General features: G+C 34.8%; 1 protein-coding gene across 1 annotated transcript in view; it reads left to right on the top strand.

The window, feature by feature from the left end:
* The window catches only part of LOC129268039 (liprin-beta-1-like), a 56,951-nt gene extending 41,828 nt beyond the window's left edge, over positions 1–15,123 (top strand). The window contains exons 17-23 of the mRNA XM_064115333.1: positions 494–616; positions 4,535–4,582; positions 11,051–11,176; positions 12,090–12,278; positions 12,802–12,987; positions 13,852–13,932; positions 14,983–15,123. Coding sequence (XP_063971403.1) covers positions 494–616; positions 4,535–4,582; positions 11,051–11,176; positions 12,090–12,278; positions 12,802–12,987; positions 13,852–13,932; positions 14,983–15,027 — 798 coding nt within the window. The 3' untranslated portion in view covers positions 15,028–15,123. The remainder of the gene's footprint in view (positions 1–493; positions 617–4,534; positions 4,583–11,050; positions 11,177–12,089; positions 12,279–12,801; positions 12,988–13,851; positions 13,933–14,982) is intronic.
* The last annotated feature ends 2,381 nt before the right edge of the window (positions 15,124–17,504 follow it).

Raw genomic sequence — 17,504 nt, 5'->3', positions numbered from 1 at the left:
TTCATTGGATTGTGTGTAATTGAGAAAGATCTCCCTCCTTCCTCGGTTATCTTTTCCTTGAAGGGTGAATATTAAAGTTGGCAGCTCTGGGAAAGGGTGAGACATGTAACAGCACTGAGAAAAGAGAGAATGCAGAGAGAAATTATTATGAAATAAGTAGTATAACAGAGGAAAGTGATAGAAGATTAGAAGTGGGATGTTTGAGGAGAAGGGGAAGTAAGACATGGAATGAGGTGAAGAAGTAGGAGGTTGGGTTGAGGATGGACTGAATCAGGCAAAATGGAGGGATGAGGTGAATCCATTCATGGGGACAAAACCAGATTCAAAACTTTTGATTGATGGTGATGATGATGAAGTGGAATATGCTGAGATGGACTCTAATTAAGAAAGTGTGAAGAATAATCATTTAGGCTTTTATAATACAGCATATTAGACTGGATTGGAATTGTAAGTGGCATTATTGTTTTCAAAAGTGATTTTTTTTTTTTTTAAGGATGATCTGTTGCTGTTAAAAGTAACAAGTGCCTTTCATCATGTGAGTATCATGCGGGGTATACAGTGCCTGAGATTACATAACTTCCATCCAAGCTGTCTGCGGAGGAGACCAACTGATGAGGTAAGATGGAGTACTACTTCAGTAAAGAATGTTAAAGACTACAGTTACATGTACACCATTGACTCCAAACAGACTGATTATATGCTATTCAAAATAATGTTATAGCTTTAATCGGTCTGGAGTCAGTGCTGGGGGTGCGACTGTGCTATTAGAGGATAAGAATGATGATACTCAAATTATTAATAACTATTGAAATTAATTAATCATACACTACTACCATGACAATGACTTTTACTACTTATACTGCTGCTGCTACTACTGTTGCCGCTGCTGCTAATACTACTACTACTACTACTATTATTACTACTACTACTACTACGGCTACTATGACTACTATGACTCCTTCTACTACTATTACTACGACTACTACTACTACTCCTGCTACTACTACTACTACTACTACTACTACTACTGCTGCTGCTGCTGCTGCTGCTGCTGCTGCTGCTACTACTACTACTACTACTGTTGCCGCTGCTGCTAATACTACGACTACTACTACTACTACTACTACTACTACTACTACTACTACTACTACTACAACTACTACTACTACAACTACTACTATTATTACTTCTACTACTACTTCTACTACTACTACCACTACCACTACTACTACCACTACTACTACCACTACTACTACCACTACATCTACTACTACTACTGCTACTACCACCACCACCACCACCACCACCACTACTGCTACTACTACTACTGCTACTACTGCTGCTGCTGCTACTACTACTTCTGCTAACTTCTTTACTGCAAGACCTTTTCTTCAATATATATCTTTTCTATTGCAAATTTCCCATGCTTTTACAATATTTAACCAATTATAAATCTCCTATGGCATTTCTTGCGTATAGTTATGTTTTAACTCTTAGTACAAATTAGTTCGATTTCGTATAATTTTTTTGGATGGTTGTATAGTTTCTTCAAAGTATATTAATACAAAAGTTTCTGCATCTGTAGATGAATGCTTCTACATATGAAAGGAAAATTTGATAAGTTTGCTGAAAAGTTATTAAAACACCTTTTCTCAAAGAATTTTCATATACAATGTATGAATTGTTACACTTTGATAATCAAGTTTGTCTTTATTTATACTAATATGTATTAATAACCATAATACAGTGCATATAAAAAAAAACGGGACAGATTTGAAAAGTCTATAAAATTTTTGTTTCAAATAATGATGTCTATATTTTGGTGTTAATAGATGCTCTAAGGTCTTATCTTTGAAATGCAATTTAAACAAATAAATTTTATTCATGCTTGAGCGAACACGGGACCTTTTTGTTGGGGGTTCAAAAAGAGGCTTGCGCCAGAATTGCAGAATATGTGTAATACAATGATCAGACTTCTCGCTAATCAGGAGACTTCCTCTTGACCTTTTCATTATCTGTGCCACAATTTTCGAATTATGCTGTCAAAATTCATTTACAAAGTTATTTATTTAATTGAATTATTTTGTTTTTTCATTTAAACTTCTCTTACCTTTTAATTTTCCTTCATAAGTAACTGAGAAAAGAAGTTTTTTTTGTCAACCCAAGCAAGAAGATTTGAATTATTAATTGGGAAAACTTGTGATTATTCAAATCGTTTTATTATGTTAAACGCATTATGTTATTTATACCTTTAAAAGACATGAATCTATTTTTCAATGGGTCATTAATTCCTTGACCAAGTTTAATTGCTTGACAGGAAACACAGGAAGGGATTCATGTCTTTCAATGACAATGGTGTATTGAGTCAATTTTGAAGGAGCTAGATATGGCAGATCAGGTTAAATGTATTAAAAAGTTGTGAGCGAGCGAAGTGAGCACGCAAATATTCCCACTTTTTTTAATTACAATATCAAATTTTGTGATAGATTTTGACATAATATTCAGAAAATAATATCATATTTTACTTTCTATCTTTCCTTTTATTTCCTGTCCACTTTTTTTCTTGGTCATGATTTTTTTAATTGAGGGGGGGGGGGGAGCAACCCGAGCGCCCGCCCATCTGTGTGGCTTTGTTCAAAAGGCACCATAACCTTGGCTTTGTGGCACATAATGAAAGGATTTGAATAAAAAATCCATGCTCTCCCATAATTCGGTTGAAGAAAAATAAGTTTAGCTTGAAGAAGGAATATTCAAAGCTAACAGAGAGCATATTAAAAAGAAATAACAGAATAATTCAAGCTAATAAATAGATCTGAAAATGAATTTTGACCGCATGATTTGAAAATTATGGCAAAGATAATGAAAAGGTTAAGAGGAAGTCTGCTAATAAGCAAGAAATCCGATCATCATATTACTCATATTCTGCAATTCTGGCGCAAGCCTCTTTTTTAACCCCCAACAAAAACGTCCCGTGTTCGCTCAAGCATGAACAAAACTAAATTTTTTAAATAATATTTGAAAGACAAGACCTTAGAGCACCTATTAACACCAAAATATAGACATAATAATTTGAAACAAAAATTTTATAGACTTTTCAAATCTGTCCCGTTTTTTTTGATACGCACTGTATATTAATAGGTAAAGTGAATGTGAGAAACAGAATCCTTAAAGGAGAATGAAACCCTTGAAACCAGCTGAATCCATATCAAAGAGAAAAATCAAAAAATATGATCAACAAAAGTTTGAGTAAAATAGGACTAGCAATAAAAGAGTTATGAGCATTTGAATGTCGAGATCACTAATGCTATGGAGATCCTCCTATTGGCAATGCGACCAAGATCTGTGATGTCACACACGTACAACTCTCCCATTTGGACACTGAAAATATACCCCAAAACATTTCTTTTTGCTCATTCTAATCATATGACAAACGATTCATCAATGATATAATGTTGTGAAACCTCTGTACTTGTCATCTCATAAAGAGAACACCTCACCTTGTGATAGACTCTATAAAAGTGAGAATATAAGTGAAATAAGTACTAAAGTAATGAGGGAGTTGTACGTGTGTGATATCACAGATCTTGGTCGCATTGCCAATAGGAGGATCTACATAGCATTAGTGATCTCGACATTCAAATGCTCATAACTCTTTTATTGCTAGTCCTATTTTACTCAAACTTTTGTTGATCTTATTTTTTGATTTTTCTGCTTTCACAAAAGCTAACTTGCTCCAAGAGTTTCATTCTCCTTTAATAACAATCTTTACTCAATGTAATCATGAAATTCAAACTTGTACATGTATAATATTTAGTATTCCTAAGCTCTGTTTAGATATCAAATTCATATTAACTTCCGATTGATCACAGTAAGTAAGATTTATGTAATCATTTGATGATCGTATTGTCAGACCAGGGTCTTGTATCATAAATCTTTTATAGGGCTGATTTCTATCATTTTTAATTTTTATGATCAATCATAAAGATGAGCCCCACGATCATTTGCTATGATATATGTTCCAGTGCCCTGAGTTTCACTAACTTAATTCTTGTCTTGCTTTAAACACTGTCCCAAGTCAGCGTTGCCAGGTGTACAATAATTACATTGTAGTCCCACTTGTAGGCTTTCATGGAGGTATTTCAAGTGTTACATCAACGGAAAACGATTTTTCATAGTCAAGAAAAAAGGGAATATTATTAGTTTTCTTGATAGTTTTCAACTAAATTTTGAAATATCAAAGAAATATGGGAAATAGATAGGCACTTCATAGATGTAAAATGTGAAATTTTAGCAATTTTTTCAAAAGATTTTTTTTTGTACTCCACGATTAACCCTAATTGCCTTTTTATTAATATCGTTTAAACATTTGTAAAAATATATATATAATGACTCGGGCCTAGTCAATGATTTTAACCGTCTTGTATAATGATGAAATATTGAGAACCTGGCAACGCTACTATATTCCCATTTATTGCATTTTATGTGAGTAATAAATACCAACCTCTGTGTCTATCCTCTTACCCCCTTCTCGCAGCCGTGGTATAAAAACCTTAAAAACATGCCTCCTTGGAGTAACGAGATGGTACAATGCATGATCTTTGTCTTTATGGTCTTTACTGCCTTATTCAGCCAAAAGGTCACAAGTAAAAATTGGTCTTCACTAAACAGCTTGTTTTACATACGCTGTGTTATATTGAGTGAAAAGTGTAGTCACTGAAATTGCCCAAATGCACAGGTCATATCAGTGGCGTACGCATGGGGAGGGTTACAGGGGTTCAAACCCCCCCCCCCCTCTTGACTTTTTTTAAACCCATTTTGTACGCAGGTAGGTTGTCACAGGTGTTCCAAACCCCCCCAAAAAAAAAAATAATAATAATAATAATAAAAAAAAAATGAATAAAAATTAAAAAAAAATGAATATATTTTTTTTATGAAACGGCCTCAGATTTTTTTTTTGGGGGGGGGCACAAAGTTCAGACTTATAGACATTTTGGAATATGCCCTTAATGCACAAGATGTTTAAGATCAATTGTTTTTGCAAAATAAAAAGTTGAACTTCTGTTCTGAATCACTTCCCTCTGATTAAAGAGAAATGACCAGTTTTCACTTGTGTACACCTTTTGGCAGCGAAGGCAGTGTGCATTAATGTGTAGACCATAGCTGTGCTTTATTAACCATACCAACGCCATGTATATAAGCACCTAAATGCATAACATGCTATAGGATGATTTCATGCAATGCGTCTAAGAGGTGTTGCAAGATAATATTTGCAATCAATTGAAAATTTCTGCTGTAGCAATTTTGAAATTGATAAATCAATTTTAGGCGTTAAACAAATTTGGTTTTCAGGAAGGAGACCTGTAATCAATCGCAAATTTCCAATCAATTTGTGGACCCCAAATAAATTTGCAACTTTTTCTTACAACACCCGATTAGATAAGATGATGCTTTTACCAATTAGCCTGACAATGAAATAGCCTTTTGTCAAGGCCTTGTGATGGAGGTTATGATACATTCCATACCGTGCAGGGTTTGAAAGAAGACTAAGTAACAATGTGTAGATGAGACTTTGGTCCCACATTTTATTAGTCTCCAATCAGTAGTGTGAATATCATCATATTAGACACAGGGCCTTGGCTGAAGGTGGGAAATGTGGCTTTAATGACCCAGTTTTGCCAAATCTGGTCTCCTTTCAGTCTTTTACTGAAAATAAATGAAGTCATTGCTTGTCAACACATTGCATTTAATCATCAGCTTTATAGCAAGCCAATGTTTAACCCAATATTTAATGTGGAAGGACCTGCTATGCATAGCTTACTTATTTGCACTGGTTTTCTATATGATGTATAGGACTGTCTAGAGATGCTACACTGAATAGTTGTATGTGGGACTGAATGGAAAAAATCTATGATTTTTTTTTTAAATGAAAATATTGGTTAAAATGTTTGGACAAAATTGACCTCATCATTATTTGAACTCTGGAAGGGAATTTTAACAGTCCAGGAAGGGACCCGTTGTGTTTACAAATAAAACTGATAGTAATAAAATAGAAATAATCTTTATGTTAGTGTATTTCAATGTTTTGAAATTACAAATCATTCACATTTGTTTGAATTTGAATGATAATTCATTAAGAATATTGGTCTGGGAATTAAATCAGCTTTTTTGAGTAAGTACAATGAACATAACAAAGTTAATTGCTATTTTATTTCCATTTGACCATTCCAAGATTGGATATAGTCCTCTCCCTATAATCACTCTGAAGTACTCATTTTGGAGTGATTAATCACTCTGAAGATATCAATCTGTATGTAAAGGGATAGTATATTTGAAAAAAAAAAAAACTGATATGTTGCATAATAAGCTCACCTGCTTGCTATATTAATGGCAACTAATATGTTTTTTTTAGCTAAAAATGCAAATGAAGTTTCATATTTTGTCATGGTGTAGATCTTATAATTGTTTTTGTCATAGTTTCAATATCATCATGGTTTCTATATTGTCATTGGTTTTCAATTGTGTTCCAGTGATGAATAAAAGTGTATATATCTGTGCAATTATGCATGATGTACAAGGGATATTGTCATTTTGAACATACACTTGTATATCATCTATCTTGTGATATATAAGAGTAGTAGTGTAGTATGACTATTATCATGATGCATGTTGTGTATTAGAAGACAACTCATGGTATTCACAATGTGGTGTATATAATAGTTGTTCACGTAGATGCATTGGTGTCACTTGCACTGTAGTTAATTTACATTGGAGCTGGGAGGTACACTGTAGTTCAGTATGTTATCAATAGTCATAGCTGTCTGTCATAGCAGGAGTCAGGCAAGTGGCTTTTTATAAACAATCCTCATTTTTTATAACAGGGAATGTGGGAAGCTGTTATGATAAGATACATCGTATCTATATAGCAGGATTCCTCAGAAGTTGCCTTTCATAGGGTTATTCCATGTAGTTTATTGCCCAATTCACACTGAAGGTAACACCGCTACAGTCTCGGGACAGTCCCGGGAGGACTGTAGCGGTGTTTGAGGCCAGTGTGAATATGGTATATAGTCAGTGATTTTCACTTACAACTGTTATAAGCTACTGAAATCCTTGCATCTGATTGGCTCACAACAAATTAGTTAGTGAAAATCATTGACAATTTGCTTCATGACACACTGCCCAATAACCAGTGGACAAAGAATCAAGAAAGACAAATTATAGGCCCTTAATGGAATCTGATTTGGGCTGGTACTAGTGTACTCACACTTCTTGATAGGTTACAGCGGAAAGCACTCCTCCTCCTGAGAATTGAAGACCCTTCCAAGGTTGGGCTTTATCCACTCAAACACCGGAGAACTGTTGCATCTCTCTGTACCTTCTATCGCTACTTCTTCCTGAAACCATCCCTTGAGTTGTCTGGAATTCTTCCCCCTTGACCCCAAATGTTCGTTTGACTCGCTCTACTGCAGCTGCACACCCCTACAGAGTCACTGTCCCAAAATCAAACACTTCTCTTCATCAATCTTCCTATATAGGCCTACCAAGGACGGCTTGGCTGTGGAATTCACTTCCCGCCAACACATTCCCTTTAGCTCCCAACATGGACAGATTAGAAAATAGTGTTAATACATATTTAATTAAATGTAAAACCTTACAAGTACTTTTAATTTAGTCATGGTTCTTACGTGGCAGTCATGGGCCACTTTTTATCATTTTATGATGGCAACATCAGGCCCAAAGAACAATCTAAAAAAATAAAGATGTACTCATACGTGTATTGTTCAATGGCTGGATGTGATAGTATCACTTCACTGTTGATTACTCACACATGGTATATATTATTAAGGAGACCAAGAGTCAAAATCAATCAAATCATCATAGAACGATTTTTCATTTATGATTGCAATAAAAAAACAATGTTCAATCAATTATGAATATCAACAATACGATCACTGATCAGCCACTAAGCTTTATATAGTGCAATCCAGGTTCATATTTTCTCCCAAACAATCGAAGCTTTTGAAAATGTGATCATAGGGGTTACTGATTGTTTGAGCTGACTTTTGTGTGCACTATCATTGTGATTGTGCGTATGGTACATTAGAGACATACAATGGTAGGCGTTAGCTGAATATGTGTAAAATGTGAGAGTAAACATTGCTGGTAGGAATAGCCTCATTGCAGGTGACTGTTCTGACAAAAATATTTTAGTATCCCCTGGGTTAACTTATACCACACTTATATGCAGGGCTATCGAGTACCGAAGTGTGACATCACGATGTCTTGACAATGAACCGGCTGGTTCTAATCTGAGTTGCAGCTGCACGATATACACATTTGTATTTGCAAAAATGGTGATGTGTTTTGTCCCTGGTTGTTACCATCATTCTGAGAGTCATAACAGGGCGCCGTTTCATTAAGCTGTTCGTAAGTTAAGAGTGACTTTAAGAACGACTGGTGATCCTTTCTTGTGGTAAATGGTATAATAAATTGGTGATGGTTTAGAAACTTTAGCGCGTAAGAAAGGATCACCAGTCGTTCTTAAAGTCGCTCCTACATGTAGCTTACGAACAGCTTTATGAAACAGCCCAAGGATTCATTTGTTTAGAACCAGGCTGCCATGACACCATGGCAACTGATGTCATCGCTTTGGTACTCTATTAGTTACTAAGTATAAATTATTCTAATCCTTTGACAAAAAGTTGTAAAAAAAAAAAAAATTGTTCCATGAATTAGAAAATGAAATATATGATGAATTAATTGTTATGTAATCTTTGCCATGGATATAGAAGAAGTATTACGAAACCCAGCATTGCATAGACGTTTGGGCTAAAATTCTAGTTTAGAATTGGGGTAAAAATGGGTTTAATTATCACAATACAACCCATTACATGTATGTTATAACTTTGACTTAAGGCCTGGTCCCACTGGCCAATGGACACAAAACGTATTCATTACAGCGGACATGCTAAACAATGAAATCACAGTAGACGGATGCTCGATGGATAGAGCGTATGAAACACGTATTCAAAGAGTACACAATGGATACATAACTTTTTTCAACGGATGGCGAGATTCTTTTCCGTTTTACATCCTCTCTGCATCCGTAAGTACAGTGGGACCAAGCCCTAAGCAAGATTCATATTCAATTGTGATTTCTAATTCGGGCTTAACCCATCAGTGTTGAAGTTTGGCTTTAAAAAAAACTGACATTAGCAGAGAACCAGACCTAAAATAGAACTGGTACTAGACTGAATCTCAATAGTAGTTGAGCTATCAGTAATGTGATTTGGATTGTATAGATCAGGAGATTGGAAATGCAAGCCAATTTATGCTTCCACAATCCAGCACCAACACTGAATTAAAAACAAAGAAACACTTAGCCATGGTTTAGATAAACCATGTTAACTTAGACTACACTTTCATAGAGTGCTGGCTGTCAACCCATTCACCATATAAAGATTAATCTAATTGATTGTAATCATGACTATTCAATTCAAGATAAAGTTTATGTTGACATATATACCATGTCCATGGTTCTATTCTGAACACATGACAGGCCCATCACAAACATACAATATATTAACATTATTATAATCATATTACATGGATATAACATATTCAAATTATAAAGTCAGAATGGTAATTTTTGGGAATGAATTAAGTCAAGTTAGGTTATGTATTTATGGTAAACACCCCCTCCCCACTCCCTCTACCCTCCCACCCCACCAATCCTATGGAATGGTGGGGTGGGAGGGTATTACTGTTCTAAATTATGAAAGATGGTAATGAGCGCCTTTTCCAGTGGCGTAAGATTTGTCAACAAATTAATTTTGTGGTGGCCTATAAACAATAAAAAGCACACTTTGATGAATTAATTTTAACAATATCTTTGTCATTCATATTGAAGATGTGAAACCCAGCATTCCAAATAAGTTTGGTCTAAAATTCAAGTTTAGACTCGGCAAAGACCAAGGTTTAATTATCAGAATATCACCAATTCACCACTAGTATATGTACATCTATATTGTATTTATGAACCCCTCATTGCAGCCTTTAGTAGATTATTATTTTTGTTTATTTTGTTCTATTATTAGCAGTAAACCATTGTTATGATTTGTGACAAGTGTCCAAAATATCACTGTCCTGTTTATTTTAGTTGTAGAATGCATGTTTGATTTATATTCTGATGTAATTTTAGCTTTCTGTTTTATTTCTTGTATGATTTTGCTTTATGTTATGACGTCAAAACATGGTGAAAATTATGTAGGATTTTCCCATCTTTCCGCTGAATAGTTCTGTATAGAACATCAGGTATTATTGCAAAGCTTGTTTTATTTATTTAGAGGGTGTTCCTCTATCTTTACAAAGAGAAGTAGATTTTTGAAAACATCTGAAATATAGATAACAATAGTATGGTAGCTTGTCAAGCACAACAAAAGGGAAAATCCTTACATGTCCCCCACCCAAAAAATACCTTTAAAAATTTAATCAATAAGCACTTGCTTCATGGTCCATGAAGGTTTCTTGAAGAACCCCTCACCCCAAATTTTATTTAGCGCCCTCTATACTCAGCTTTGTGATATAGTCCAATGATTTGCTGCTTCATGGGATGTTCTCTTGTAATCAGAACATATTTAGCTTACTGAGATTACAAGATAAGGCAGCATGATAAAACAAGGAAATAAGATGAAATGACAAACACTCATCAAATCATAGATGATTATAATAATAGTGTGTCTCAGAGTAGATATAGGGCTATAAAAAAACTTATTATTATTATTGGATTAATCAGTGTTCATTCTTTGATTAACAGTTGAAATCATTTCCTCTTTTGTTTAAATATTAAATAAAAGGAAACTTCCCAGGGGCATAGATACGATTTTCAGATACTACATGTATAGTGGGAATTCTTCTTCTGTCACAGAAATCACCTTTATTGTCTTTGAAAGGGTCCATTCTTTATGATTTTCATATTTTTGTTCAGTGACATTTGGGCAAGTTTAATTCAATTTGATGAGACTGACCCCATTTTCTCTTGTTTATCTAGCCTTATGAAACAGGAACCCAAGTTGCACTATGGACAAATCACAGAGTAATGGAATGGTTACGATCAGTTGATCTATCTGAATATGCTCCTAATCTGAGAGGCAGTGGGGTCCATGGTGGATTAATGGTAAGCCACATATTAACAGAGAGAGATAGAGTATCTCTTAGTGGGCCGTAATTAGGTTGTTTCAAACCGCCTCGATCACAAGAATCCCTGTTAAATTACGAGAACATTTTTAGGCTAAAAAATACCCATTAATTATTCCTGCATTCAGACCGCCCCGAAACATACACTTCGGGATAAATTCCTGAAGTTAGGAGCATGCGCAGTATGGTCTAATAAGCAGGCAAGGCGCGAAATTCAAAACTACTAGCCCAGCAGCCACCCACGGCGCCGCACCCAACGACACGCTGGGCTAAAAGTTCCCGTAATTTGCTTTCACATCGCCAAAATACCTGCGACCTTGGAAAAATCCCCGCGAAAGTTCTCGTAATTTCGCCAAGTACCTACTATTTAGCGGGTATTTTCTTTCGGGGAAATTACGCGTAGTTTGCTTTCACATTACCAAAATACCTGGTATTTTCTGATCGGGGTAAATTTCCCGATCAGAGAATACCTGGAACTGACGAACTTCGAGGCGGTCTGAAACCACCTATTGAGTGCAACACATTGATCAATTTATTGAGTGAGGGTTTGGGAGAGAGAGAGATCAAGAATTGTTGACAGGGTGAGAGAAAAAGACAGAATAATAGAGAGGATGAGTGTGCAGGAGTGAGATTGTGAGGAAGAGAGTGCAATTGAGTGAGATAAACATAAATTCAATACTGTACATCTGCATGTACATGTAAGATGGAAAGTGTTACAATTGATATATTAGGTTGGCTTATGCCTGCCATTATCTTTTTTAAAGTTAATTTCTTTAAACAAGATTTGACTCTTTTTTTTTTTTTAATGAAAGAGACCAAAAGGCAGGCAGAGAGGAGAATGGAGAATATTCTGTATCATTTTATATAATCTTTTTATTGTCATATTTGAACAGGTCCTAGAACCTCGTTTTACGGCAGAAACCTTAGCCTCCATCTTGTGTATCCCAGGGAACAAGACGTTACTACGGCGACATCTTAGTACCCACTTTATCTCTCTGATTGGTCCTGACATTCAGCAGCAGAAGAGAGAAGCAGAGAAACAACCCATGTTTGTACCTCTTAACTTCCTAGCAAAGGTCAAGGTGAGATTATCCGTACTCGATGATGAGGATGGTGATGGTGATGATGATGATGATGGGGATGGAGGTGGTGGTGATGATGATGATGATGATGATGAGGATGATGATGATGGTGGTGGTAGTGATGGTGATGATGATGGTGAGCATGGCGATGATGATGATGGTAATGGTGATGAAGATGATGATGGTGATGGTGATGGTGATGGCGATGATGATGGAGATGATGATGGTGATGTTTGCGGTGATGGTGGAGATCATGATGATGACGGTGATGATGATGATGATGATGGTGATGATGATGGCGGTGATGGTGGAGATCATAATGATGACGGTGATGATGGTGATGGTGGCAGTGATGATGATGGTGGTGGTGGTGGTGGTGGTGGTGGTGGTGATGAAGGTGGTGTTGATGCTGATGTTAATGGTGATGAGATGGTTTGATGATAATAATACTGATGGTGATGTTTTGATGTTGGTGATGATGTAACAATGTTAATTTATCCTCTTCCCTTTTAACCATGCATAGCCTAAAAAGCGAACATTTGGTAAGAGCAGGCGATGGACTGAAATGGAAGACTACGTCTGTCCAATGGACCTTGGTCACCCCTCTAGTTTGAATGGAATGTCCCATATGAATGGCAACCGGCCTCCTCCACCCTGTTACAAGGTAGAAGTTAGGAGTGCTGACATGGTTCACAGACAGAGGGATGAGGTAAGGTATCAAATTATTCTGCCTATTTATAGTGGGTGTATTTTATTCAGGTTAAGCCCCAATGATTTCTCCTTTTTAAGTGTCCCTACAGGAACACAAAACAACCTTTATAAGTTCAGGCTTACATCATAAAGGTTTGTTTGTCGCAGCAGAGGTAAAAAAAATGGATCAGGGTTTTTGTTTCCTTCACATGTCATGGATGATGTTCTTCAATGCCATTTGCTTGTTAAAAAACAAAAATAAATAATTGGAGGCAAAACCATTCAATTGGCACATTTTTTTTCTTTTGGTCAAATTTGAATGAAAAATTTAAAGTCGGGTTGTTTGACAGGGGGCGTGTTATGGTAAACAAAATATTTGGGGGGAGTTTCTTTGCCCTATGAGGATGCATTGAAAATTGTCTTTTATGTGGAATAACTTGCTATTCTGTAAATAAGCCCTGTATTTCATTAATTCATAGCATCACTGACTTGTACAAAGTGATGCAATTAAACACAACTCCAAGTAATTAATCACAACTTGATTACCAACCAATTATAACCAAGCATTCTTTTTTTTTTCAGACTGGACTTATTCTGAGGGTATAGTGATGAAAATTATTATGATATTATTTTTTGGATGAATCTTACTTTCCTTCTTGCACAACTGATATTGGTAATTATTCTACAGATGTTACTTTAATAGGCATGACAACAACTTTTTTGTTTGTCACTGAAAATCCTAATGATCACTATTGTTGAATTTGATTGTAAAAATGTGTTTAATTTCAACATTTGGATGTTATACATGGACATATACTTCCAAACTTAAAGGTCGTTTCTCATTAAATTGACAATATTTTCCTCCTCCATTTTTTCCCCTCAGGATCAAACAGATGGACAAGAAATGAAAGAAGGAACTGCTCAAAAGTTTGGTGCCCTGTCTCAAGAAATTGATTCTTTGACGGTAAGAAGCGTTGTCTTTCAGCTGTTGATGTTTATTTCAAGTCCATGAACTCTTGTATGCAATATTCTATTCACCAGCATAAATCAATCAATACAAAACAAATGAAATAGTGAATGTGTGGCATCATCAACTCTCTCATTTGCATATCACTGAGTTGTACATATAACTGTTTTGTGAGAAATAAGCAAAAATATCATAACTTTCTTATTTTGCACCCAATTTGATGAAACTTTTAAGCATTAAGCTGTTTGATTTTTCTCTATTGATTCAAAGCCAGAGTTTTCTGGGTTGGACTTGACCTTTAAAATTTCAAAATACTCTCATGACCTTGAAATTGACCTATTCCATGAAATTTTGATATAATTGTTATCAATATTTGGAAATGGATTAATGCCTTATCAGGTAGTAGGCCAAGGTCATTTGGGAAGTCAATAAACTGGTATCAACTTAAAAAGTTTGACCAAATATTTAGATTTTAAATTTCAAGATAATTTTGTAATAAAAGAAAAAATATAAGAAATATAAAAGTAGAGTATCATCACATCCAATAGGAAGAGATGAATGCTGTCAAATTATTTTAGATGATATAGTTCAAAAGTTTCTGTTCGTTATTTTTATTAGTACATGTTGCACATATATACATAATTATCATAATTGAAAATTATAATGCATCATTAAGGAAAGTACTGAATAAAGCTTTCAAAGCTGTGGAGAGATACTTAATCTCATAATCAGAAATAAAGCATTTCAATTTTAAATGTGGAAATTATTTCTCTGAAGGTTACACATTTTGTTTACTTCATTGTGTTTCCTAATTACTAGCATGTTTGATATCATTGCAACCCTACATGTATATATCTTAGTGTATTCATTATCATATTCCTATAATAGTGAGCTTTATATTTCCACATTGAAGAGGACAATAATGGGTGACATATCAAACTTCATGTTACTTTATAGTATTTTCATTTATTAATTTCCCCCTTCTAATTTACTTCATTTATTAACTTCCAGTAATATTTTCTCTATTTTGTGTACATTTTGTTTTAGACTATGCTTTCAGATGCTGATGTGGATAGGAGCACGCATGTGTGATGTCATCATGCCAACCTCTCCTCCACAGGATGGCATTGGATACAATCAACAACCTCTCATCCAGCTATGTTGCCTTTAAAAAAAAGTTTTTAGAAAGCTGAATTTAAGTCTCACTTTTACCTATTGAAAAGTCACCTTACTAACTATTGACTGCAAAAATGCTACTCTGTGATTTGCTGATTAAAATGTTACTTTTTATGGCAATAACATGTGAATTTAAGCTGGTTGAATGCATAAATGCCTCTTTTTTATTGGTTGATTACATTAATGTTAATTTTTATGTCAATATCAAATCTGCCTTTAAAGTGATTGATTGAATGTTTGTTAATCTTTTGATTGGCTTATTAATGTCAGTGTCACTCCATTCTGATTAATAATTGATTGCATGAATGCTTTCTTTGATTGGCTGATTATGTTGATTCCATTGATGTCATTTTTGATAGCAATATAATAGCTTCCAAAAGCACAGTATTGAGGCAACATTATTTACAATCTTTGCTTTATCTTCACACTCAGAATTGATGCATTCAAACAAAACTTGCATTCACATACAACCTTTAATAGCTTTCAAACCATGCCATCAACCAAGACATCAACAATAGATTCTTCCTGTTTGGTGATCATATAGTTACTGGGGTATTCAATAAGATACCAACCCCTATGTACATCAAACATACCATATCTCTAAATTTGAGTTCACTTCATAAACTACAAAAGTCATGATAATTTGGGGGCATTACACCATTTCATATGAAGCACAAACCAGAGGCATTTCATTCAGAATTATCCATCACAAAGAGTGTGTAATCTACATACTTAATTGAATGCCTTTCCTTCATTATCATCAAGGAACTAACATGAAAGAGACACGGACTTTGAACCACATGGATTGACTTAATACAGCACTTCATCTATTGAAATCAGCTTTTGATTTTATGTTTACTCTTCCTTATACCTTGGTCACATTTGTTCTACGGCGAGTCGAAAACAGTCGTTTTATTCATTTTTATTCAAACCACCTATATGTAGCTGGTACAAAAAAAATGTAAAAACGACTGTTTTCGACTCGCCGTACGGCCGCTGTAGAAGAAATGTGACCAAGGTATTAGGCACTGTTATGGGCCTGCCAACTACTCCTTTTTTCCAGGAGTTACCCCATTTTAAAGATTTTCTATCAACCAAAGAGAGGAACACCAGTTTTCCATTTATTTCAGATAAAAGTAAATCAGCCAATATATGTATTTGTGTGGTGGGTTATGGGTTTAAGAGTAATATAGTTTTTCAAAACTTGTACTTTCTCAATGCATAAATATAAGAATGGTAAGCATGTCTTCATTTAAAAAAAAAAGTGAGGGAGACACACCTGACATTGAGGAGAAAATTTTGCACCTCTCAATTCGGGCTACTTTTTTTCATTTTCAAATGTTGGCAGGTCTGCTAATAAATAAAAACACTATTATAAATTCGATCATAAATGTAGTCTATGGTGTACAATAAAGTTACAACCCATTGTAAATGTTCATTGTAACTCTTCATCTTTCCCATAGACTGCAAAATACAATGTCAAACACGCCTCATTGAAATAGAAGAAAGAAGGAATATAAAAACCTGTGTGAAGTATATTCCTATCAACTGGTTCAAGTGCATTATTTGTTTTATACCTTGAATCATAATCCCTATTGATGCTAAAAGTTTAATAATAAAAAATACACATGTTCTTACTTTGTATGCAACAAGTATTTCTATGTCTGTTACAATGTATATCTCTGTTCCAATTTATTTGTATATTATTGTTCATTCATAAGATATCAAGTTCTTCCAATTTATGTGTTGATTGTGAGTAAGAATGATTATGAAAACATGAATGCATATTTTAAGTAACTTCTTATGATTTAGATTATTTCATGGAGCTGTCTGTTATGTCCATTAGAGTTTTAGCAAACTGAATATCCACCAACCAGGGCCCTGTTGCATAAAAGTTATTATTATGGTAACTTTGCCATCCTAATGGTAAATACCATGGTAATGATGATAACAGCCAATCAAAATCAAGGATTACATGAATGTATCATTGGATGGCAAAGTTACCACAAATAAATGAATAATGATTGCTCATAATGGATAAACTGCTGCTACAAAGTGATCTTGAGAGTTAAAAGGCCTACTTCTTTACCCCGAGACCAAAAAATAGTTGGCTTATAGTTCATTGTGGGGTAACACTTTTACTAATGCCTGAATAAGAGAACAGTCAATATTATAAACCAATCATTTATTTGAGCAGGGCAATAGTACACTTATTCAATCATACCAATTAGTAATTATATACAACAGAGCATTTATGGCAGCCAGGGGTCATCCCCATCTTATGTATTTAGCTTATCCTTCATTAGCCTGTGAGAGAATGTTTATTGAGTAAGCATCAAAATAATGAAATGATTAGCCACTTTATACAATTCAACAGTCGTCATCAGTAACTA

The sequence above is a fragment of the Lytechinus pictus genome, unplaced genomic scaffold (genome assembly GCF_037042905.1).
Source record: "Lytechinus pictus isolate F3 Inbred unplaced genomic scaffold, Lp3.0 scaffold_27, whole genome shotgun sequence".
Lineage (NCBI taxonomy): Eukaryota > Metazoa > Echinodermata > Echinoidea > Temnopleuroida > Toxopneustidae > Lytechinus > Lytechinus pictus.
The sequence above is the reverse complement of the archived record's forward strand: the minus strand, read 5'-3'. Positions and strand labels throughout refer to the sequence as shown.